Here is a 26,387-nt window from a genome sequence, read left to right as displayed (position 1 = left end):
CATCTAACAAACACATTTTCAAAAATTCTACCCAAATGTACGGAGGTTAGAAATATCTGGTTATAATCGAAATTTCAAATCAAATATATGGAAATTTCTAATCGAATCGGAAAAGTGAATCGAGATTCGATTCGAAAAATCTTCATATATTGAATCAAGGTTTCTAAACAAACTTTCTAAAATTTGTTTTATAACACTTTCAAATTTATTAAAATTTTACTTTTTGAACTACTAGAGCGGGATTACTCTAATAATTGCAGCGTTATAAAAATTTTAGTTTTTAAAAAGTGTTTGAAATAAAAATCGCATGCGCGTATAAATTTATGACAATGGCGCACAGGATCGCTCCAAGGACAAATTTTCTCGAAGCGCTCCAGTTTTAAAACGAGTTACTATAAAAAAAAAAACAACAACTATTCGCATTGGTTGTTTGTTTCTTTGAACAAAAACTAAACTTTTTAGGTATAAAGTAAAATATTTTAGCGATTATAAAGTTTTAGTTATAAACTAAAATATTGTTGAGATCTTTTCGAAACTCCATTAAACTAAATTTTAAAAATTCCATCTTGAAGCTGTAAAAGGAATAGACAACTACTTATCTTGATGCTTTTTACAATTTTTTACGAAGAGCAATTAAATTTAGAAAATATTATTTCAGTTGACTTAAAAAAAGTTCTATGGATTCAAAAAATATTTTGATTCATTTTACAGTCATTGTACGTTGTGCTTGTAGAGCAATTAAATAAGAAAAAGTTCTTTTCAAAATTCCACTTTTGATTTCGCTAACTCTTTCAAATTCCTATATTTCTATTTAAACAATGGCGGGAGTTATTAAGTCATACTTTGAAGTAAATGATCAATTCTATTTATGTAAAACTTGCAAAAACAATATATGTGTAAAAAAAACTCTGGCACAACATCACTTCTCTGGAATCACCTGGAAAAGAGATTATCGTTGCAGATGGGCGTGATTTTGAGACCGGCTGGTAAGTGTTTTATAAAATTGTGTTTGACTCTTACTAATAAAAATTATAAACCTCCCAATCCATCTACGCTTTCACGTAAGATAAAGGGTTCCAAAACAATGTTATAAAGTAAATTTAAAACACTTTTACTTGTGGAAATTTCAGAATGTAAGTCTTTGGGTAATACAGTTCCACCTGTATTTATATTTACAAGAAAAAAATATAAGGATTTTATGATAAATGGCCAACCAACAGGCAGCTTAGGTTTGTGTAACAAAAGTGGTTGGATGGTGAAAACTTTTTATTTGCAATGAAGCACTTTGTTTCTCATACTAAACCATCTTTAAATAATCCTGTGCTCTTATTGGATAATCATGAAAGCCAAATTTCTTTTGAAATAATAAGATATGCAAAAAAAAATCTTTGATTTTGTTAATATTTCCACCACACTGTTGTCATAGATTGCAGCCTTTAGATGTTTCAGTGTTTGGGCCATTTAAATCTTATTTTAGGGTGGCTAAAAAAGAATGTTTGGCTTCCAATCCATGGAGGATCATAAATATATATAATTTGCCTCAGCTAGCATGCACAGCATATAGTTTATCTTTTACAATAAAAAATATTTGCAGTGGATTTAGCAATTCAACAACCAAATAGCAATCAACTTCTTCAGAAACCTTGATTAAAGTAATTAGTCCAGAAATGATTCGCCCCTATCCCAAAGCACCACTCAGAAAATCTTCTAGGAGAGCAAGAGAGTTGGGTAAAAGTACCATATTAACTAATACTCCAGAAAAGACAGCAATTGAGCACAAAAATGTTGATATTTGTATAAAGAGTGAAGAAAAACAGCAGGAAAAAATTAAGTTCAAAAAGGTAAACATATCAGAGATCTTCTGCAGATTTTTCAATTGTATCATCATCTTTAAAAAACTCTTCCATAAACCAAAGACAAAAAAACACTTGCAAAATATGCCAATGCAACTACAAAAAATTTTTTTCACTTGTCAATGGTGGGTATGTGGTAATTGTAATAATAACAGCAAGAAGCGCTATTATGAGTGCAAACTATGCGAAGTTGACTGTTAATATTTTGAACACTTCCTCTTTTATTTAATTTTCCGTGTTTTTATGAGAAGCTATAATTGCTGAACATTTGTTTTTTAATTGAACATACATTTAAGTTTATACATTTAGTTGTTAAATGTGTTATGTTGAGTTTTATCTTAAGTAAATTAGATAGTTGATAATGTATTATTTCCAGCTTAGCAGGGGGATGCTGCAGTCCCTTACTTTTACCCCCATGGGTAATGGGTATTATATACACACTTTTATTCTACACTATTTTATTTAAATAAAAATTACTAAACATAGTATTCTTAAACGAGAAAGTTCTACTTGGATTGAAACTTAATAAGAGAAATTTTGCTTTTTTAAGTTAAAAATATTTTTTGTGTGGTCTCTATGTATGTCTCTATATATTCAAATTTAACTATATTTACAACTAATAAGCTAATCTTAAAAATTATTAAGTTGAACACTGTTCATTTTTAACTCTTTTTATATTTCTCCCATTCAATACTTTTTTTGTCCCATTCATTGAGTCATACCCAATGAATGGGACAAAAGTCCAGCTGCAATAAAACTCTATTTTTAGAAATAGCCAAATGCAAATTCATATGTATATTTTTTTTGTATCATCAAGCAAGATTAGATGGTTGCGAAATATTTTAAAATATATATATTAAACAATTTTATCTACATTTAAAAAGCATTTTGCTAAAAGTATCCCATTCATTAAGATTCTCCCCTACGCCGTGTTTTTCGCCTGTCCCTAAAGATAACGTTTTCGGTACAAAATTTCGTTTTAGTGATGGATTTTTTTTCGTTAAGGAACGCCCTTCTTTTTCTAAACCATTTCCCCTGGTCATTTAACTTTGAATTTCAGTTTCGTTATTTTTAAGAACAAGATGTTAGTTGAAAAAATTAACTCTGCCTAACGCTGTTAAAAATAATTTTTAGGCACAATATTCAGAGTTTTTAACAGATTTCTCAGGATAAAAGTCATGATGGCGGCTGTACTCAACCAATGTAGCTTCTTCTCTGCTAGGCTAAATATAATATATGTATATATATATATATATATATATATATATATATATATATATATATATATATATATATATATATATATATATATATATATATATATATATATATATATATATATGTATATATATATATATATATATATATATATATATGCATGTATAATCTTATGAAAACAATTTAGAATAAGGAAAAATAAAAGAAGACTCTCTTGGTTATACCTTACAGATTGTTAAACTGCAAGATCTTAAGCGTGGGTATATAACAATTTTCGCTTTTTTGAAAACTAAGTCATTGAGTAGTCCAGCTAAACAAGCCGAAAGAATTGGACCAGCCCAGTAAATCTATGGCATCAAAAACAGTATGAGAATGTTGCTTGTAACATAATTTACATTATTGCTTTGTTTTTAGGGTTTGCATTTTAGATTTTAAAAAGTATAAAGAAATAGTTTAAAATATGCTTTAATTACTTATTATTTTTTTCAGGTCACAAATTAATTCACGCACCCAGTGATCTTCAAAGTTTCTTGTCAGTACCGCTGGCCCAAAAGATCTTGCCGGATTTAAACTGCAGCCCGTATGTTGGATCTAAAGAAATTTAACAAACATACAGAATGGTAGGGGGGGTAGATTTTTAACAAAAGAAAAAAAATTAAGCATTTCACCAACGCGAACTTACGATCACAATATGGCTGACTCCATAAAAAAAACCGAGAGCTAACGGTCCTCCGAAACCTTTGAAAATTTCAGTTTTGCCTTTGGATGCAAAATGTATCCAAGAATAAACGAACGTAAAAATAGCCTCCAACCCAATGCCTTTTGCTAAAGTTATATCACGTGATAGAAGTGTTAAAGCCAAGTGCTTCTCTCGTGAGAAAGGGATCATTTCGCGTAAAGTCAGCGCCCCTAAAATACCTTTAAAATAATTTTTCTTTAAAAAAGTCATAGCGCCAATGTTTTTCGCATGTTTTTATTATAAGTTCGCAATATACTGTTTCAATGTTTAGAAATAGCTTTATTACGATAAAAAAAAAAATGATAACAAATATCAAAAAACGTCTCTTTTTCTTCGTTTTGCTGACAACTGGAATAGTTTGATAAATAGTAGTTTATATAAATAATAATTTATAAAATTTATCAATAATAATTTATCTTGACAATATTACCTCCAGCACTTTGAAAAATGATGTAAAAAAAACCGCGAAGTATGGAGACTCTTCTTGTCAATACTGCAGCTATGCTTATAGCCGGGTTAATATGGGCGCCGGAAACGTTTTTTAGACATAATGACAGGCCTGCTAAGGCTATTCCAAACACAGCAGCTGTTTCGATGATATGATCGTTTGGAACGTAGTTCATTAATTGAAAGTCAACTTTTATAAAAGTTGCTCCCCCAATAAAGACAAGTAAGGCGGTCGCAATCCCCTCTAAAAAAAGCGAAACGTAGAAGTTCTGGTGATAAAGTTCTTCGCAACAATTCAACATTTTGTTCTAATGAATCCGCCAATAAATTTCTTTGCAATAAAATTTTGAATTGTCTAAAAGTTATATGAAAATAAAGGAAAGATTCATAAAAGTCAAACTTGTTTTTCTTTTTTAAAATTAGTAAAAATAACCAATTCTGTAATGTGCATTTTATTTCACAGCGCACTCATTCAATTTGTTAGCAATCTTTTTTTTTGAATTAAATTTACGCTTCAGATGCTTTAGACGCTTTAATGTAATATTTAATTAGTAATAGGGTCTATAGATCTTTCGTGAGTTTTACATAATAAATCATCTTATCTACGTTTATCTCTTTTCACTTGTTTTTACAGGGACGCTTTTTATAACTCATCCATAATAACTTCTCGAAGCCGTCAACTTATTAATGCCTATGATAGAATTTGATGACGTAATCTAAATCGATTGAATTATTCTTTATTCTAATTCTTATTTGTTTACCTGAGCTTGATTCCTTGAACTCGCTCACGTGAATATTCCACATTCCACTCACAGGGGGCGCTGCTTGACAAAATTCTTTTATGGGGCGGAAGGTTGGTGTTTGAACCCGTCCGAAAATTATTTTGGCAATTATGTAAGAACGACATTATTAATCTTAAGAAATCCAGAACTTGAACGGGTTTCTATGACGCCGGACGCTTTAAATAAATTTATTTAAAACATGTTTTTTGTTCTTTTAAAAGTTTATCAAATATTTTATGAGGAGCAAGCAGTGACACTTGTTTGAACGGCTCTAAAATGAAGATTTTTCTTCTAAAAGACGATCAAGTAAAAAAATATTTTTTAAATGTTAAAAAAAATAACATTTAAAAAATATTTTTAAAAAAATTACCTAACAAAAAAAAAAATAAAAAAATTTACCTAACAAAAGGACTTTTAACATTTAAAAAATATTTTTTAAATGTTATAAGTCCTTTTGTTAGGCAAATTTTTCTTCCCTTACATCTCACTACACCACTGAATACAAGGTTTTTAGCCAAAACCAATGCGTCTTCTTTTGCTCTTTAGGTATCAAAACCTTCTTGCTGTTATTTACTAAAACCAGCATAATATTTTTCTCAATTGTCTTCATTTGAAGATGTTATGTTAAACTTGTGTATATGCTTGAAAGATGTTTTTAGTATTTTTGTACCTCTACAATGTAGTCTTTTACCGCTAAACACTAAAAGCAGCGTAGTTTGGTTTACACTAAGACAAGTATTACATTGAACTAAGCTCTGCGTTAGCTTTTTTTCATTTTACTCTTTATGTTAAGCACAAAAACAAGGAATCTACTCTGTAGTTTAAAATGATATTAGTATTATTATTTATTGTTTCTAACTTGAGCAGGAAAAGTGCATCTACCATAAAACGTGCATATAATGGAATGTACTATGCTAATAAAACTATCATTCCCCCCTCCCCCCCCCCCCCCAAAAAAAAAAAAAAGAAAAATATAGTTGGCATGACCTGGTCGGCATACTTTAATATTTTACCAGTTACCTTTTAATTGTCTGACTACTTGAAATCATATACGCATGATGTTTCACATCACAGTAAAAAAAATTAAAACTTCAAAACAGAAAATTCAGCTTATTTTGACTTTCATCTTTTAGATATGTAGGCAGGATAGACCATTGATTAGGAATTTTTCAAAATCTAGGCAATCACAAGGTTTGGATGGTGGGCGTTTTTTATTGTGGACACCCTATTGTGCACCGGCAAGTAGAGGAAATTTTAGAGATTAATAAACTCATCAAATATTGCTAGTTTACCAAAACAGAATGCATGCGCATCTGACTAAATCCAGCGAAATTAATAGGTTTAACTTCACTAAATAATTATGATTCAAATGTAGAAGTTAAAATGCAAAACTTGTTAAATCATTACTAATATGGGAAAGACACCCGTAGAGTAGATAAAAATGTTTAGAATAAAAAATGGAACGATGAAAAATGAGAAATGTTGATTGCGACCCAGGGTTACTGCATGAAGAGTTTAGGGAAAGAATAAAATGGTGTATTTTAAATAAAAAAAAGTTACCAAAGTTTTTTAAGAGATAGCTAGAGTAAAATAAAAATGCATTAGAAATGACGTAAAAGTTGAATGAAACCAAAAATAGATAAAGACGGAGACATTCTACGCAAACTCTTTGCAAATATTGTCTTATTTAAACCCTAAAATATTTTTTTTACGGGAGATAAGTATTAAAGAAGTAATTGTTAGTTGTTTGTACTTATATTCAAAAATTAAATAAAAGTTGTTGTCTTTAATAATATTTAATTCACCATTATCTTAAATATATTATGTTAAATATATATTTGTCAATAATAAGTAAGAAGTATCTATTTTAAACTAATAAAAATATAAATATAATTTCTAATTGTGTTAAGCGTTTCTTGCTATCATTGACCATTTTTTAATAACTTTATGAATTTCTAGCTGATTGTATTCCTATTATCAAGAAACGCTTTATATTCATTTTTCATTTTATTCGTTATTTAATCAACTTAAATATGCAAAACATGTTAAAAAGTAAAATTGATTTATTTTCACACCGAGCATTATTTCTTCACAAGTTTAACAAAATTATCACTAATATTGCATAAAAAACAAATACAAAAGTAAATTTTATGATCTTTACATATTACATTGATATGGCTATCAACAATGCACTAAAATCATTTCAAATTGAGATAATTTCTTTCATTTACTCACTTTGGTTGATATTAGGTCCATTGTTAAACACATTACATTTTGTTTCAACTAGTTCTTTGAACAAAATTATTAAATTTGTGAGTGCATTTATAGATAATTTGAAAATTTGATATTAAACCTTGAAAAAAATAAAATGAATGCTTTCAATTTCACTTTCAGTGTCTTTCTGAGGCACTTCTGGTTTTTTCAGAAGTTCAAGAATTTCAGGGGAAAGGCAAGTTTTTCTCTGGTTTCTTTTTCTCTTTATGGCTGATGTTTCCTGTATAAGATGATGTTTCTGTATATTACTTATATCAAGCAGTCTAAAAAATAGATCATCATTCCATCATTTAGGGACGTTTTCCTGGTATGGTTCAATCTGATGCTTTTTAAATTCTTGTTGTTTGCCCCTAAACTTCTTCATTAACAAATGCAAATTTTGACAGCCAAAATTTTTGGCTGTCAAAACTTGCATTTATTAATGAAGATTTTATAATTGAAGCAAAAAAGTTTTTGATAGCATTTTCTCTAGGACAATCATTTACGGTCCGGTGTCATGTTAATATTTTACTCCGTTGAAATTTTACTGCGCAGTAAATTTTTAACGCTATAATTTTACTGCGCAGTAAAATGTTAATGTTAAAAATTTACTGCGCTCGTTATTTTTTTACTGTCATCAAGAAAAGAAGAGATGTTAAAGTTTTTGGGAGGGGCGGGTAAAAATATACATGTTTTATAAAACTAAGGTACTTCAATTTTTCTTTTAATGAAACTTTAATTATTTAATGCATATATTAAATGATAGTTTACTTTCCAGACCAGATTTTGATTCACTTTTTTATGTAAAGCTATGCACTTTCCCTTATTTTTTTTGCAATACATCAATTTGTTGTCTATAATTGCAAAGTTTTTACATTGCCTTTTAAAGTTTGCCTTTTTTCCTCTCTCATTTACACCTTCAGGAAACTTTTTGTCATTCAAGTATTTCCTGATATTATGAAAGTTAATATTTTTGTACATCTTGAAAACGCCAAAAAAATAAACGCCAGAAACTGTATATTAAAAAAGTCAGTAAAAAAATAACGATAGCAGTAAAATTCCAACGTTGAAATTTTACTGCGCAGTAAAATTTTTACGTTGGAATTTTGCTGCGCAGTAAAATTTTAATGGCAGTAAATTAAAAACGCTACACCGGTTTTTACTTTTAAATAACTGAAAATGGATTATATTATGACGTTTTCATAAAATTAGGTTTGACACAGCTGTATATCATTAGATAAGTTGCTAAAAGCCGCCTACTTTAATGATAAAAATGTGCCTATTTGAAGTAACGTTTTTTGTCAGCACATAAATTTAGTTATCAAAAACTCAAAAACTGTTATATACTGCAATCATTTTCCAACTATACTGAGCAAATTTTGTTATCAATCATCATGCGTAATGTTAAGAAAATAGACGAAAATTTAGTGAAAATTTGAGTTTTACAATTTCACAAATAATCTTGATATTAAAAATATTTGGCCCTTGCAAATATGTTTGTTTCCTTAAAAATTTAATCATAATAAGGTTAATTCACAAAGATTAAGCATGATCGAGTAAGATTTTTAAAAAATTCACCTTTTATCAGATTGGCTGCATTTTTGTAAAAATTCGTTTTTTTTTGGGTTTTTTTTTGTGATTCTGACGTGCGTGCGTCATTGGAATAACAGAACTGCATAAGTGAAGCATAAGTGGTATTTTCATTCCTAATAATATAAATCAATATGTGAAGATTTTTATATAAAAAGGCTGCTTTCACAAGGCGTCATTAGAATAAAGGTTGAATTGAACTAAATTTTCTTTTGTCATAAATTTTCTTTAAGAAAAAAAGGTAAATTTTGCAAAAGTAGATTTGCTTTAAAACTGATCAACCGGTGTAAAATCTGTGATCCAATATTGACATTCAATCTGATGAAGTTTAAAAATTAATAGTTTGAAAACTGTTTCTATTTTTTTTTCTCATCGACATTTTTAAAATTTAAAATATAGCAAGAGGTTATTTTCATTTTTCGGATTATTCTCGAATATTTTTTGCCATTCTTGAATTATATGTTAGATCTTAAAAACAAAAAGCCCTAAAATTTACCTACCTCTCTTCTTTCTAAGCCACCTTTTGCCGCAACTTTGCAAAAATTTGAAACTAAATTTTAGAAAGAAAGTCGTGGAAAAATTTTTAATAACAGAAGCTTCGGAACAAAAAATATTTAATATTTCTAATTTTACAGATTCTATTAATTGCAAATTGATATTCATTTCCATTATGTAAAATTGTTATACGGACCTACAAGGGTTAGTTCTCATGAATAAATTTCTGTTCTTAAAAACTTTGAGCACTCATAACTCTTGAGTCATATGCTCTTTTTAAATGAAGCATGTACAAAATAGTGCGATAAAGAAAATATTAATTATGTTCTCACCCCATTTTAATTGGACTTTCACAGTCTTAAGAAATGACGAAGTAAACTGATAAATCTATTTATTGCGGTATGAAATCTGCTTTTCGCGGTAAAAAAAAAAAAATGTTTTTTGCAGAAATCTAAAAAATGACTACATTAAAATTCTCGCTGGAATTAATGCTGCTGCTCTGCTTACAGACTTAGGAATACAAAGAAATATACTACGATTTCTTTTAAGAAATGATTTTACCTAATAAAGCTACAGTTATTGCTTCTACTTTAAATCGCCTATAATTTTCCAGCGCAAATTGATTGCAGTGTAAATTTTACTTAAATTACTTTATTAATCAAAAAATGTCTTCAAAAAAACCTATTATGCAAATTTTATGTATTCCGGTTAAAATGCTGCAAAAAAACAGTATTTTTTACTGCAAAAAAACCGAGATTCAATGTTGGCAAAACTTAAAAGTCGTTTATTACTTGAATTACTAATATATTACCGTTAATGAATCAAAAATGTAAAAGATAATTTATTTTCTAATATTAAAAACACATAATAAGCTAATTTAATTCCATAAATAGGAATAAAAATGATTTTCGTTTCATCGAAGGGAAATTTCTAGCACTAAAATTTAGTTATAGTTAAATGACAAATATAAAATCTTTATCCAGAACGGTTTTACGTACTTTTTTTTTTACATGTTTTACGAACGCGTCAGAACTTGTAAGGTATTCTAAAGTATTTTTCTCAAAAAAATACCGCAAAAAAACAACTTGTAGCAAAAAAATAATCTTTTACCCAATAAATGTTTAGTTTCATTTTGTATAACCAGTTTTGATTACTGTTTGATATTTATTGAGGTTTTAATTTTCTTCCGTTTCTTTAGAGTGTCTCTTTTTAAAAAATAGGGTAAAAAAATTCCACTCAAGATAGGCGTGTCTTTATCGAGGCAGCTTTAAAAAGTGACAGCTGTATTCAGCGAAGTACAGATGTGCTAAAACGGTTGTTTGTACAATTCAATGAATGGCGGCTTATGATAACTTTCCTCCATTTCCTATCGGCCTTAATATTTTACATTTTTAATTGGATTTGTATTAAAACTTTCGTTTGGAAAACAAAGCTCGGAATCAGCAATTTTTACGTCACTCTTCGGACGTCACTTTAAACGAAATAAATGCATCGTAGGTAATTACATTTTTATGAGTAATTAGATTGAAGGAGGCATGAACCTAGAGCACCTTTAGTCGAGTCGGATATGAATAAAATCAATTTTTTTATTGCTTTACATTTGATTGTTGTTACTTGTGCAAAATTTTCAGATTGGCTAGTAGCAGATGTAAAAATTAAAACAACACTGACCGAGGGTGAGGATGGCACTTTGAGTCTTAGTAATGGCTTAATAACAAGAACATTCTTGACAAGTCCGGGATTCACCACTGTGGATTATTTTTCTCATGAGAAACAATCTTCTATTTTACGTGCCTTAAATGCTGAGGCTATAGTTGGGTTAGATGGAAAGGTCTACACAGTTGGGAAAGTAAAAACTAATATCCCTAGAGGTTATTTGAATCGTACAGCATTAAAGGAAAGTTTACGTGCTGCGACCGAAAGCTTTCAATATGTAGGATATAAATTATCTGATCCTGTTGCACCGTTTCCTTACACTCCTATGCGGGGAGCCCCAAAAGATATCTCATGGCCTCCAAAAGGGTTGAGATTGGATGTTTACTTTCGTGCTCCAGTGTTTGCACCTTATTATCATCAGTTTGTGTCTATATGCATTCATTATGAAATGTATGATGGAATACCTCTGATGTCAAAGTGGATATCAATATATGGAGAACCAGTTGCTCATGGAAATGTGAAGGTTTCTGTATATTCAGTTGAAATTCTTTCAGTAAATCAGCAGTGGACTCAACAGTCATTTTGGGATGGACCTTTTAATACATATAATTGGTTTTATATTGAAACTGATCTACCACATGGTACAAATATTCAATGGACAACTGATCCTCATGAAGACAGACTTCCAGGATCTTTTGAGCCTATGGTTAATGTTACTTATGAAGTATCTAGGTCTTTGCCTGTTCCATGCATTACACTTACAGCAGATGGATTTGAATCTTTTCATGTTCATGAGTTAGCAATTGGATCAAGTGATGAAACAAGAAGAGCATTATCTAGACATAGAATGTTTAGACTTTTAGCTCCTCAAGCTCAAGAAAATCCTATATTTTTTCATTTAACTAGAACAGATGAAAGTTCATTTCGAAATGCAGTAGATCAGCTATCAGAAGTTGGCTTTGAAATGTTAATATACAGCTTTGGTTCTGGCTTCAACCTTGAAACAACCGATGAGTCATACATTCAGAAAATCAAGGAACAAGTTCAATATGCAAACAGTAAAGGAATTGAGGTAATTTATTTAAGTTTTATGAAGTACAGTGGTTTTTCTAAGAAATTTTGCATTGTTCAAGCATGTTCATGGCTTTAATGGTATTTACAGAAATGTTAAACTAATGGTGCACTTCATTTTGAAATTCATTTAGACTCATTTAACTGCAAAATTAGTAGTTTTAGCACCTTTTTTTTATACAGGAGCGTCCATTTTACTAGCTTGGCTGTATGCATACAAACATTACTCTGCTAGAAGATCCAAGGCAGTTTAAGGGATAATCTGTCAATAGATACCTGTAAATTATATTGCAAAATCTACAGGTATTGCAATGGTCCAGTATACCTTTAAGGATCAGTTTTCTAATTCCAGCTTCTCCAATTGATTCTAAAACCACTACAATGCCACTTCTGTGTTTAACTGTAGGAATAAATTTTTTTGGATTCATTTCCATCTTTTCTTTGCCAAACATTCCCATGGCTGTTACTTTCAAACATATTTTATTTACTTCCGTGAGTAATTAATTTTGTGGCAAAGTGCAGTCAATTTTTTCTGATCTCTTCAGATTTTAATGATTTTTTTCTGATGTTAGAAGTTCTCTACTTGATACTCTACCATGAAATCTTTCATTTCTAAAAATTCTTTAAATTCTTTTTCACAAAATCATTACAAAAGTTATTATCGGTTACAAAGTATTCCATTAAATTAGGAACATTTAGATTGATGTCTTCACTTTTTTGAGTTAAACACAAGTATCTTGGTTACCTAGAACTTTTGGAAAAGCACTTGGTTTTCTGTTAAATATGTTTCAAGTAGCTTTGTAATTTTTCATAATAGTTGGAGTAATATTCTTCAAAAAATTTGAGATTTTTTATTCCTTCCCCAGCTGTGTTATGGAATAGAAGTTTTCTTTTGTGGATCTGTTTTTGCTGAATTTGCTATGGTGTTAAAATATCAGAGATTAAACTAAATACAGTATTTTTTTATCTTTTATTTTTTATATATTAAGCTTCAATATTTTACCTTTTGGGTTTATGTTTAAATTTTGTTATAAAGGACTGAGTTTGCCTTGAGCATAACCTTGACATAGATATTTGTGGTGAAGATTTTGTAATAAAACATCAAACTGTCTGCTTATTATTTTGTAGTCATTTATGCTTTGCAACATCTATTTAAAAACTTATACACACAGATACATACATACATACATACATACATACATACATACATACATACATACATACATACATACATACATACATACATACATACATACATACATACATACATACATACATACATACATACATACATACATACATTACATACATACATACCTACGTACGTACATACATACATACATACATACATACATACATACATACATACATACATACATACATACATACATACATACATACATACATACATACATACATACATACATACATACATACATACATACATACATACATACATGCATACATACATACATACATACATACATACATACATACATACATACATACATACATACATACATACATACATACATACATACATACATACATGCATGCATGCATACATACCATACATACAAAAATATGTATGTATGTATGTATCTATGTACCTATGTATGTATCTATGTATGTATCTATGTATGTATCTATGTATATTTGTATCAATTAGTATAACTTTTATGTTATAGGTTGGAGGTTATGACTTGATTGTATTGGATCGTGGTGATCTAAAACCGGAGTATAGAATTGTTGACTTAGATAATCAAACTTTAGGTAATGCATGTCTTGCATCAAAGTGGTATGATCAAATATACAGTACTTTCATTGAATTTCTTGATAAAACTGGAATGACTATGGTTGAAACAGATGGTCCTTATGGCGGGTAATGATAAGAAAACCTTAATTTAGTTCCATTAAGTTTTTAGTATAAAATAAGGAAACATTTATTTGTTTAACATATATAAGGAAACATTCATTTTTTGGTATTTGTAAGATTTGAAAACTATTTGCTGAATACTTCTTTTATATATAATTGTAGTTTTTGAAGAAGGTTTGATTATATGCCTATAGTAACACATCTCTGTTACATCTTTTTGAACTGGTGGACACTTGAACACTAATTTCAATTTTAAAAGCTTCAAACGCAATTTTAATTTGCCTTTTTTTTTTTTTTTTTTTTTTCTCAACTTCTGACATTGGCAAACATCAGAAATTGAGTGTTGTTAACAAAAATTAATTATTAAAAGTTTGAGTTAATTTATACACTCTGATTTTTACTCATATCTGCTATGCTACTGTTTTTCCATTTTGCAATATCTACAATGATTTTGAAGTAAAATTTGTATGCAAAAATGAAATTGACTTTTTTAGTTCAGCATGTGCATCTAAAAATCATGAACATCATATAGGTTATGGCGACTCAGTGTATAAGCAGACATTGCTGCAAGGTGAGTTTTATAAAGAGCTACGAAGAAGGAACATATATATAAATCAGCCTGATGATTATTGGTTTCAAGGTGGTAGCAGAACAGGTATTAACTCCATTATAGTATCTTGTAATTACAATAGCTTATCATCATAACAACTTATCATTACATAATCTTATTGTAATAGTATTATGAAGTATTTTTGTTTTGCCTTTTAGAAAATAGTTTTTTTTGTTGCACTAGTTTATTTGAAGAATGAATTTTGTTTACAGTTTAGATTTCTATCACAACTATGCAACTGCCCACATGCACACAGCTTTTTACTGAAAAAATTTGGCACTTTTAAAACACTTTTAAACAATGTTTAAATGGAATTTAAAGTTAGCTTTCACACAAAAAGCAAATAATCACTGCATGATATTTTACAAACTTCATTTTTGAACAACTGCAATTAAACAAGAACAAACATAAGGATATGTAAAATGATGAACCTTCTGAATGTTTGCAGTTTTGCTATAGTGGTTTGGCTTTTAATTGTGGCAAAAAAACATTTTCACTGAATTTTTCTTTCCTTTAATAAACACTATAAACGCTCCAGTCTTCAGTTTTGGAACATAAAAATCTTTTTTTTTTTTTTTTTTTCAGCCTAATAAAACATAATTTGGTCAAAATAGTGTTTTCAATGTGCTCCACAAATAACCTCATTGTTTTTAAACTGTTTAATTTTATTTTATTTCATTAATTTGTGTATGTTTGAAAATAATTTGACAGAGAGTAGTGAGATTTTTAATTAGTATCTGTGACAACAAATAATGGCAATTAGTAGGGTCAGCATATTGTCTTTTTATTGTTTTATGATCTTTTTCATATCATAGACATTTTTAACATTTTTGTTAAGTCAAACCTTCCAGTAATGCACTGTTAGGTTTGTAAAACCATGATAATCTTAAACATTCTAAAGTGAACTTTGAAGCAAGTTCTAATATTTTTCTCAAGAGCTTGGAAAACACTTACGACTTTAGGACCAAAAACACAAATGACTTTCAAAAGTTCATAAGCTAACACATTATCAAAAATATTTATGGTTTAGTTATCTTTATTATCTGCTATTTTTGTATTTGCTTTAATTGTTATTTATTTTTTGTTTACTTTAAGGTCTTGGCTATAATGAAAACCAGTACTCTCTCCCACGTTGGGAAGACATAAGTATCAGCAGGCAAAGTTTGTTTGATAGAATATACAACTATATTCCAACTGCAGGGTGGATGTTCCTCCCACTTGTTGACTACCATGGTGGTGGAGATGATGCTGCTTTTGAGCCTTTATCTCAACATTTAAAACCCTACCAGTTTGGTTTAGCTCAGTATCTTGGCGCTGGTGTTGCTGCTTGTTACCGTGGTTACAGAATATATGATACTAATGAAACTAAAGCTATGGTTACAAAATGGGTTTCTTTTTACAAGAAGTATCGTGACATTATTACAAGTGATATTGTCCGTGTACGACGCCCTGACATGCAATCAATTGATTCATATATGCATGTGAACCCTAGGCTTAGGAACAGAGGTCTAGCTATGGTTTTTAATCCAACAACTGAAAATCAGTCAATACTTCTAACTTTGCCATTGTATTACACCGGAATAAGCGAGGTTAAATGTCATTTTCAGTTTTAAAGTTCTGCATAAATGTTATTTATTTTTGTTTTAAATCTTTTTTTTTCTCCATTTTAATAAGTTTCATTTACCTACTAAATGAGTTTAATGGCTTTTAATATAAATATAAATTCAAGTTTTATTTACATAGTTTGAATTTTCGCACCAAATTTTTTGTGTTAAATTCTCTCATCAAAGTGTTAAAAAATCTCAGTTGCATTCCTTCCTAAACTATTTATAGGCCGCAGTTATTTCTGAAAAGGATGAAAATCCTCAACAATACACACTGGATAAGGGATGGAATGTTGAAATTTGGGTTGAGCTTCCTCCCTTAGAAATCACGTGGTATGTTATTCGAGACGCTGCCGAAAAATGATGATAATTACGGTCCGTTTTTAACATTTTTACTAGTTTTTAATTAATACAATTTTAGTGTTTTTTTTTGTTTTTTTTTATACTTAGCAAATTTCTGCGATATGTTGTAAACTTAATGTGGTTTTAACACGCACTGCATTTTTTACTGTTTTTTTAAATGGTTACAGTTTTTTTTAAAAAATAGCTTTCACCCTTTTAACTTTATTTAATGGTAGCTTGTAATTAGTAGTTTTATAGCACGTTTATTCGTATAAGTTAAGAGTTTCATGAAGTTTTAATATGGAATGTATTACTTATTTAAACTGTTAAAGATAAGAAATAAAAAACTTTTGATCTCTGGAGTCATCCAAATGTTACATCGCCCACCAAGTGGGTTTTGCGTTTTTAAGACTGTTTGTTACAATATTATTTGGTTGCATTTTTAATTGATTACATTATTTTTCACGGTTGTCGATCAACTTATTGCGAAAAAGAAATTTTAATAGTTTTAACATTTTGGATCAAGGAAAAATTTTTTTAAAAATAACTGCGAACTGGGAGTTGACATTGGAGAAGGATTTTAGAAACACATTCTCGGTATTTTTTCTAAAGGAAGTACTTTTCATTTCCCATTTTCTTTAAAATGGCTTCTTTCAGATCTTGTCACCAAAGTTCCTGGTGTGAAACAACAATTGTTAGTTGTCATTTTAGAAATCTATAAAAGAGCAATTGTGATATAAAACAAGTACGTGGTATAAAACAACTTGTGATATAATTGTGATAATAAAATTTGGTTTGATGACTTTGAAAAGTTTTCTGTTGTATCTTGTGGCAAAGCATCCGAATTAGTGCCTGATGAAACCTTTGTTCTTGATGTTTTCTTACGAATGAAGCTTCATCTTGTTTAGCACTATAAATCTTCCACTGGGATTCGTTCATTTAGATTTGGCCTAATGTTTTGGAGTGGATCTCCTTACAAAAGATGCATTTTATATAAGAGATTTAAACCACTGCAAGGTACTCAATGAGGGCTTATATCTGGCGATTGTGAATACTTTCTTAATGGAATTTGTTTCAATGTTCGGAGAAACTCTGCATGATAAATGTTTGGGCTCATTGTCTTCGTTGAAAGATAGACAACCCCAAACCAATTTAAGCAACGCTACCATTGAGATTTTCACCAAAAAAGTTAATGTAACTGGTACCAGGCAATATAAAATCTACTTTGACTAATTTTCCTAAAGCCTACCTACGAGTCTTCTGTCTGTTATTGCGAAAGAAAAAATCCGTATTTATTACAAAACACTTTTATTTTGCCAAGTTATAAAACGTACGTTAAACAAAAATCTATTTTATAAAATATTTAAGTAATAATCTATTCTCAATAATTTTGTCAAACTACTTTTGCAACGATATATTCCCGTTCGTAGTTATATTCAATTTCATCAACATCGCCATACAAGTTTTCTAACTCCTCAATTCCTTCCAAAATTTCTTCATCGGAAAACTCGCTCAGTGTGGAAATGTAGCGAGACTTGAGCTTTTCGTAAAGGTTCGATTTCTTCATGCGAACGGGAAAGATAACATCGTGACTTTTTACGTCATTAAAGCCGTTGTTTAATAGCGTCGTAGTGAGAAAATCAGTAGACTTTTGATAAAACTTTTCCTTTACCTTCTGAAACCAAGGGAAGTTGTCGGGTCTTTTCATGCGCTCAATTATTAGTAATCCAGCAGATTCCAACTGATTTGATAGATTTTGAAAAAGATCGGGAAGTTGGTTTTCTGGAATGTGATGTATTGCTTCTCTGCAGAAAATCCGGTCATATTTGATATGAAGAGACGAAAAGCTCATCGCGTCTGTATTCAAAACTTCAAGAAGAGGGTTTCCTTTGGCTTCAGCCAACATACTTTCACAGGGTTCAACGCATATGACAGGATGTTTCAACCCGTTCTGCTTTGAAATTTCTAATGCCACAACACAAGTTCCCGCTCCAAGATCAACAACTCTATGATTTGGTTCAGCTGAAAGAAACTTCGAAAGACATTCGTAAAAGTATTTCTGATAGTCGTCATCAGAGAACAATAATTGATTATACGATTGTCCAACATTGCTGTAATGGTTAAACAAATTTTGGGCGCTCATAATTTTGATTATGCTCTAAAAAAAACTGAAATTTTATAACTGACTGAATAATTTGAGTGACATATTTGCATATCTGTCCATTATAATTTATGTTATTTAAAACCGCTGATCTCAAAATATATAACTGGGTAGCGTATTCTATTGTTTTATTTATTTATTTATTTTTTTCAACTAAAGTAGAAGCCAAAAATGGCCTCCCAAGATAACGTTGATCGGAGCTCTTAGCGGTGACCGAAGTACATTTTTTTAAGGCTTTACAGAAATATGAACGAAAATAATTAAACTGTTTTGAAAGAAAAACTATGAAATAAATTTTTAAAAAGGTTAAAGAAATGAAATGATTTTTAAAAAAGTTAAAAAAATTATTCATTTAAAGTGCAAAGTATTCGATGTACTTTTTAAGTGCAATAAACGATTAAATTAAATATAATGTATGCATAATTTATGTACCTTTTAGCTCTTAATTGGCAGTGGTGTCTACCTACAATTTTGACAAATTTCATATTTTCAATTTTTGTGGCAAGATATGTACATGCTGCATTGTTGAGTTGAGCATTGTGAGTACACGCAATTCAGGGGACCCTTCTAGGATCATTTAATACAGGAATGTAATTTATAAATATAATGTTTAATAAGAATATTAAATACAAAATATAATTTTTTTGATATTATATATTATTTTACTTACGCATTATTCTTTGTAATATTCAGGCTCTCAATAGTTGAGTCAATTATTTTTGACTTTAAGAATTAAGGGAATTTTTTGATAACCTACATTACATATGTTATCACACATTATCATTATATATTATATATTATAATATTATATATTATATATATTATATATATTATATATATTATATATATTATATATATTATATATATTATATATATTATATATATTATATATATTATATATATTATATATATTATATATATTATATATATTATATATATTATATATATTATTATGTTATATATTAACATAATGTATGTTATTAAAAAATGTATGATACATATAAATTTATATCTTTAAATTTTAACTATTCCTCAACGTTTTGCGATAATCATTCCTAGTTTAAGATCTAAATGCATGTAAAAACACCTTTAAAAAAATTCATAATCTATTAATTAAAATTTGAATATATAAATAATGAACAAACTTGGTCTAAATGAGGCCGGAATTACATTTCAGCTAAAGTGAAACAAAAATAACTAAAATATACGGAATGGCCTCCTCAATCTCCAGATTGTAACCCGATCTAGCTGTTGTGGGAAGAGTTGGGCAAAAACGTGAGAGGAGTTGGACGCAAACAACTTGGCACGTTTCTAAAAACTTGTTGGAGTAAAATTACAACGGAATAATTGGATAAACTCATGCAGGAATGCACAAAATATGCGCTGCTGTTATATAGCCTAAAGGCGGATATTTTGAAAAACCATAAATGTTTAAAGCATCCACTCATTTTTCTTTGGAGCATATTATATACGTTCTTGTGTGCACATTTTTTAGTACTTAATTACTTACCATTAGAATTTTTAATGAAAGAATAAAAGTAATCAAGACCTATTTTTAAAAAAGGTAATAGAACTCTTAAACACAGTTCTTACTCTTCAGGAGTTCCTCTCGACTCAAGGCCCCCCTATTGTTTTTAATCTCCCAGGCACACTTTTGTTTTTCATTTAATTTCTATTTTTATTTATGATACTTACCTCTGTTCATACCTTCATAAAAGTTAGAGAAAAACCTTGAGTGCGATCTCTCTTCTCTGACTGTTATAATCGTCGTTAATTTGTCTTTCTAATCTAAAAGTACTACAATTGCCACCGCTCTGCAACTTTAACACTTCGAAGTAAAAAACCTAAAACATAACAAAAACATTTAAGCGAGATCATTTTAATTGATGAAAACAAATTCAATTAACACCTAAAGCTAAGTCAAGTGTTAATTAATACTTAAAACTAAGTCAGGTGTTAATCGCGTTCTTTTAAGAAATAAATTTTTAATAATATTATTTCGATGGAGCGTTTCATGTAAATACAGCTGATAGTTGGTAATAAACGTTTTTTGAATAGTAGAAAAAAAATTTTTTTTAAAACTTGTAAAATTTCAGCTCCAGTTACTTTTATGTTCAGAAAAGAATGTTTTTTAACATTATGGAGAACAAAGTATTTAAACCCATTATATTTTTACAAATTTTACTCGGCGATTTAGGAAAAAAGCTTCACAACATAAGATTGAAGTGAAGAGGTTCCAATGTTGGTTGTATAACAAAAATATTTTGCCCAATCTAAGCCTAATTAAGTCAAGTATGAGCTTGATCATGCTTTTATACATAATGCTCATTAAAAGAAAGTCTTTTTCTTCTTAATTGTAACTTTCTCGTAGCGAATACAAGATTGCAATTCTACATTTTCAACATTCCTGTTCACATGGATGCACCAAAATATGATATATCCTTAGCTGGTATTGTAACATTTCTTGAGCATAAATCTCCAATGAAACTAGTGATACCTTTAAAGCAACTTTTTCCACACTTTGATTCGGCTTCCCAAAAAAAGTTTTTGGTTGTTGCCTTGTTCTCACATCTTGAGGATAAATAAGTTTATTAATAAGCATTTTTTATAAAAAAAATTTTTTTTTCTTAAAGTATCATTCCCGATGTCCAATTCTAGAATCGAGTTCGTTAAAATGTTCTGGAACCGAATTGTCAAAAAACTGCTTATAATCGATAAAATACTTATTATTTTTTAGAATCGAACGCATTTAGGAAGGAATGAAACGGTCAAATTTCAAAAAAGATTTAATCAAAAAAAAAAAAATTCTCATAACCGAATAACTCAGCATCAAATACTTATAGAGAAGAGTTGTTTAGAATTGAAATAGAATGAGAGAATAACCGAATAAAAATAGAATGAGAGAATCGAACTTTTTATCGATCGAAACTATTTATTATCGAATCTTAACATTCCCTGTTAAAATAGAATAATTTTTTTAAAATTGAATTTAAAAAATTAAACTAAAAAAAAAAAAAATGAATATAGAAAAATGGAAGGTGAAAAACGTAAAAAAATTGCGTATGTTGCACAATGATATATTAAAAATAACTAGATGTCTAACTTCCGCGTATTTTTTGAAGCAAAACTCGGCCATTATGGGGGGCAAGTTTAACAAATCAAAAGCTTCGTATTTGTTTTGTTTTGATAAATAGCGTAAAGATTTTGCCCCCTCCATAATGGCCGATTTTTGCTTCACTTTTTCTTATGCCGATTTACGGCAGTTAGACATCTTGTTATTCTTAGTATATCATTGATGTTGCAGGGAACTTTGGCTACATCAAAAATAAAGAAAACAATGGTTTTGTGTATCTTAAGTGTAAGCATCATCAGCTTTGAGACCGAAGTGCTAAAATAGTGATGTCAACTAATTTACTTGAGACAATACATGGTCACACATGCGCCACTAGGTCCCAAAATTTTGATCACCTTTCTAGCTCTTGAGAAAATACGAGACGTGGTATTAACTACACAGTTACCTTTGCGTCAAATCTACAACAACGTCATCCAGTCCTCTAATGTAGGTGTCAATCCATTTTCTAACATATACAAAATCCAATCCATTTTCTAACATACAAAAGCCTCGTAGAGTTTGAGGATTAATAGCTTTGCTCTATTGCTTTTCAACACTGCTGACATATTTGTCAGGTAAGTCTTTTTTAAGCTATAATTCATTTCAATATCAAAATAGGAAATAAAAGAATGCATAGGGATTACCTAAAGGCACCCATATGTATCAAAACAAACATGTTCCACGCATTATAGAAAATATATCTATACAGCGTAAAACAAGTTTTTTATAATCCTCTACAATGTTAAGAATACCGTAGAACAACCACTGAAGTTATATTTATCAAATGAGTGGAGATATAAAAAATGAAATTGTGAAAAATTTATTCAATTTTAATGAGTTGAGTTCATGTCAAAACTAAAATGATCTACTTTATAAAATGTTGGTGCTAACTATCGATAATAATGCACTTTTTAACTTTCACTGGGCCATTAAATGCCAACCGTTATTTTTCATCAGTTTAAATCCCAGATATGACAACATCATATTTGGCCATTTTTTAATATTAATATTTTGTTCTTGTTTTTTCAAAAACCACTACTCTTTTTGTTGGTGCTAAATTTCGTGCGATTTAAGCAATCATCCATGGTGGTTAGTTTTTTAATATTTCAGTTGAGTTTGGAATGATAATCCTGCCTGTTCTATATTTCTTAGTGACGGGGTGAAAAGGCCTCTACCGACGTATTTTTGAAAAATTTCTCGAACCTTTTCCTACTTTATTGCCAGAGATTGAGACGGCAGGCTATGAAATTGCAATTGGAAACTCTATCAAAGCTGTTTTTCCTAATGTAATAGTAACGGGTTGCAGATTTCGTTATGCCCGGGGGGGGGGTTCTCAAAAAGATTAATACGATTGGTCTACAGGTAGGATGCATTTTAGTTGTAAGAAAATAGTCTTGTAAGTTTTTTTCAATGTGCTTACTGTCAGCCAATTAATAAAACCTGAAGTTGAAAAATTTAAAGCCGAAGTTAACCACTAGAATAATGTTGTTGTTAAAGAAAAAATGAAAAAGTTTATTCATTATGTTGAAAGATATTAAGATGCTCCAAAAATCTCCGGAGATGTTTTCTGCTCATAGCCTTCGTCATCGTTCTAACTATGTGCCCGAATCATTACACTCAAAAATGAATAGCTCTATGACAGAAAATTCTGGGATTTGGCATTTTTTTGGACGAGCTTCAACGAAATATAAATTCATTACATAATATTACTTTTTTGTTCTGATTGAAAAAGCAGCAGTTTAGATCTTCTTATGTCCAATTTTAAAGGAGGAACTTTATCTTTTGCATGTTGATTACCTAAAGCCACCCGCATGTGTTACTAACACACCACGTTTGTAGCACGGAAAAATTATTACGTAATGAAAAGTACGGCCTAGCTCCCATGTGGTCAGCCCAAATACCATCATTCTTGTAACTACGAATTATAGCATCATGTCGCTGAAGTCTAAGCAACAAACTTTTGTACGCTAAACACATCAACTTTGCGCAAACAGAACACAATTTACAGTATGCGCTGCATTTTTGTTTAAATTTGAAGAAAATTGAAGCTGATTGACATCGATTGCTGTGTGAAGCAATGGAGAACAAGTTCCATCAATAAAACTAGCTTCGGAGTTAAAAGTAGCAGTTTTGACACCAGGACAACGCTCGGCCACATGTTGCAAAAATCTTCAAGGAGACTTTGGAAGCGCTTCAATCGGATGTCCTACCTACCCGGCGTATTCAACAGATATTGATCCTTCCGACTACCATTGTTCCGGTAGATGACTCATGGCCAGGCCGACCAACCCTTCACTTCTTACAAAGAAGCCAAAGGTTCGGTTGATTCTTGGATTGCCTCAAAAGTTGAAAAACTTTTTCAAAAAAGAATCTGTATGAAGCTGAAAGATGAAAAAATCCTAAAAATGTACAACACTTTGAATAAAATGTGTTGCATCAATTTTTTTTTTAAATAAAACTTCAAAGTTACAAAAACAAAAATCCTTCAAACTTTGTACTCCCAATATAAATTTTTGTTAAGTCACCTATCCAACTGAAGTTGAGTTGTACTAAACTCGAAATGGCTTCCAACCTTGAAGGGAACTGCGTCAAGATTGCAAAAAAACAATATAAGAAATTTAAAACAAGAAAAGTAAATTATACACCTAGTATTCGTGGCAGGCAGGGGGACTTGTTGCTGCTGTTGAAAGGTGGTGACATCCCCTGTTGGGACCCATTCATAGGTTACTTCTGTCTTTTTCCAAAATTTAACTTTTTTATACCTATCATACCCTGCCGAGGTCCATTATCTTACGAATGACTTTTTAAAAAAAACTTCTACTTCTAAAGATATTTTATAAATTTATTCATTTTTCAGGAACAAACTGTCTATGAAAAGCTCTAATCAAACGAACAAGTTGACTTGGTGGAAAGACCATTCGAAAATCTCAGCAAAGTTTGCCTGATCAACCAAAGTTTGCCTGATCAAAGTTTGTCTTCAGGTTGTTGTTTTCCCTTGCCGCAACCTATGCCTATGCTAGCAATGTGCTGATGCCAGTCAAAGTAGTACAAGAAACCATTGTCCTGCTTGCCGAGGAGCAACATCAGATTTTATCAATGTGTTTATTTAAGAACTTTTTTTATATTATGTTAGTATTATAGATTAATATTTTCATAGATTAACATTTTCATTTAATTAACAAATTCTATTCTAGAAGATCATCTGAGGATGCTGAACTTGCAGGAATGCTCAGGATAGCAAAGCCACACTTGGAAAGTATTGTATATACGTTCCGTTTTGTCACCCAGAACTGCATTGGCTTTCCCATCCATGCAAAAACTGCCTCAACATCATTTTTATAGGCAAAAAGTTCTCCTTTCAATCCAGTTGCGCTCTTCTGCTTCTTTGGCTTGGTAAACCTCAAAGAGAAGCTTCCAAATTGTGATTGCCGAAGGCTGTCGTCGACGAGGAATGTTTCAATCTCGGAGTCTTCTTCCCCTTTTTTGCTGAACAAACTTGACAACAACTCTTTGAAATTTCTTTTTTATATTTTTCAGACCAATATATCAAGTTCGTAAAAGCCAAGCTCAAAGAAACAAAATTTATTGATATATTGTTCTGAAAAATATAAAAGAGAATTTAAAAAGTTAGACTTTCATGGGCAAAAAGACTGACTTTAAGGGTAGATAGTCAGAATTTTTCATACTTTAACCAATTTTTACTGAGGCTGTATCAAAATATTTGCATCTATTTGCATTTTTGGAATTATTTGAAACTATTCCTTCTCATTTCTTTTAACTATTTGCAACTTTAGATTGCATTACTTTATATCATTAGCAGCACTTATTATTATTAGCAACTTTAAACGTTTCTTTTGACAATTGGCATCTTTAATGGTGGATTGGGAACTTGCACAAAAGTAGACTACAGCCAGTTACATTGCAACTTATGACCAAAAACATTTTAAAATAGTTTTTCACTCACATGTGTAACATGGGTCCATTAAGCAAAGAAATTAAACTAATTATATTAAACAATGTATTACCCGTTTTTTCGGCTTCGCTTTCATAGGGAGGCAGGTCATCTGTATCTGAAGATAGTGTTGGATTTTCTTTTTCACATTCACTTCCTTCTTCGTTTTCAGTATCAATATCGTCTAGATTTTGTGATGACAGACCACTTGACTGGCTAGCAAACAGTTTCAAAATGTTTTTCCCTATTACGCACTTTCAATTTTAAATTCAAAATTTTAGAATTACAATCTTTCTAACATCATTTCAAGAAATGGAAAAGGAAACAACTCTGACACACAACGATGTATACAATTGCTTTTACTGGTTTTGGCTTACTTTGGGTTTTTTATAACAACCCATCAGAATCGAGCATTTTAAATAAAGGTTGAGATAAAGTAATTTTGCCAAACGGATGGCGTGAAAAAGCATAAGGAAATATATTCAATTTTGTTTAACTGCCAAGTGAAAATGTAATTATTACGATTATTATGGTTACATTCCACTTGGGTAACTTTTTTTAGAAATATCAATTATTTTTTATGAGAATTGCACAATACCCGACAGAATCACAGAATTTCCGACAAA

General features: G+C 30.0%; 3 protein-coding genes and 1 pseudogene across 5 annotated transcripts; 2 read left to right on the top strand and 2 right to left on the bottom strand.

Annotated features, from left to right (window-relative positions):
* Positions 1 to 2,091: 2,091 nt before the first annotated feature.
* Positions 2,092 to 4,760, bottom strand: LOC149888036 (aquaporin AQPAn.G-like). Of its 2 annotated transcripts, none has more exons than XR_016452391.1 (5): positions 4,241 to 4,760; positions 3,754 to 3,989; positions 3,545 to 3,662; positions 3,296 to 3,418; positions 2,092 to 3,076 (listed from the first exon to the last, which is right to left on the bottom strand). XR_016452391.1 is itself a non-coding variant. In XM_090086963.1 (5 exons), the coding sequence occupies exons 1-5, from the start codon at positions 4,557 to 4,559 to the stop codon at positions 2,984 to 2,986; spliced, it is 852 nt and encodes a 283-aa protein (XP_089943089.1). In that variant the 5' UTR covers positions 4,560 to 4,759; the 3' UTR covers positions 2,684 to 2,983. The 2 variants fall into 2 exon arrangements, 1 of the variants encoding a protein (XP_089943089.1); XM_090086963.1 differs by having other exon boundaries at positions 2,684 to 3,076; positions 3,582 to 3,662; positions 4,241 to 4,759.
* A 5,937-nt stretch (positions 4,761 to 10,697) lies between these two features.
* Positions 10,698 to 16,818, top strand: LOC145188778 (uncharacterized). The gene is made up of 5 exons (XM_080065259.2): positions 10,698 to 12,105; positions 13,793 to 13,986; positions 14,475 to 14,635; positions 15,686 to 16,179; positions 16,424 to 16,818. Exons 1-5 carry the CDS (start codon positions 10,945 to 10,947, stop codon positions 16,556 to 16,558), a joined length of 2,145 nt encoding a protein of 714 aa, XP_079921385.2. The 5' UTR covers positions 10,698 to 10,944; the 3' UTR covers positions 16,559 to 16,818.
* A 998-nt stretch (positions 16,819 to 17,816) lies between these two features.
* On the bottom strand, positions 17,817 to 25,942 carry LOC149888034 (uncharacterized). 2 transcript variants are annotated; one of them, XM_090086962.1, is made up of 3 exons: positions 20,393 to 20,602; positions 19,130 to 19,264; positions 17,817 to 18,694 (listed from the first exon to the last, which is right to left on the bottom strand). In XM_090086962.1, the coding sequence occupies exon 3, from the start codon at positions 18,677 to 18,679 to the stop codon at positions 17,930 to 17,932; it is 750 nt and encodes a 249-aa protein (XP_089943088.1). In that variant the 5' UTR covers positions 18,680 to 18,694; positions 19,130 to 19,264; positions 20,393 to 20,602; the 3' UTR covers positions 17,817 to 17,929. The 2 variants fall into 2 exon arrangements, with proteins under 2 accessions (XP_089943088.1, XP_089943087.1); XM_090086961.1 differs by lacking the exon at positions 19,130 to 19,264 and adding an exon at positions 25,835 to 25,942 and having other exon boundaries at positions 17,818 to 18,694; positions 20,393 to 20,541.
* LOC149888035 (uncharacterized) lies at positions 21,113 to 23,436 on the top strand (annotated as a pseudogene).
* Positions 25,943 to 26,387: the final 445 nt, after the last annotated feature.

Source organism: Hydra viridissima, unplaced genomic scaffold (genome assembly GCF_058129835.1).
Source record: "Hydra viridissima isolate aposymbiotic clone 2 unplaced genomic scaffold, HvirCarnegie_v1 scaffold_5, whole genome shotgun sequence".
Classification (NCBI taxonomy): Eukaryota; Metazoa; Cnidaria; class Hydrozoa; order Anthoathecata; family Hydridae; genus Hydra; species Hydra viridissima.
This window is presented reverse-complemented; position numbering and strand designations above follow the sequence as displayed.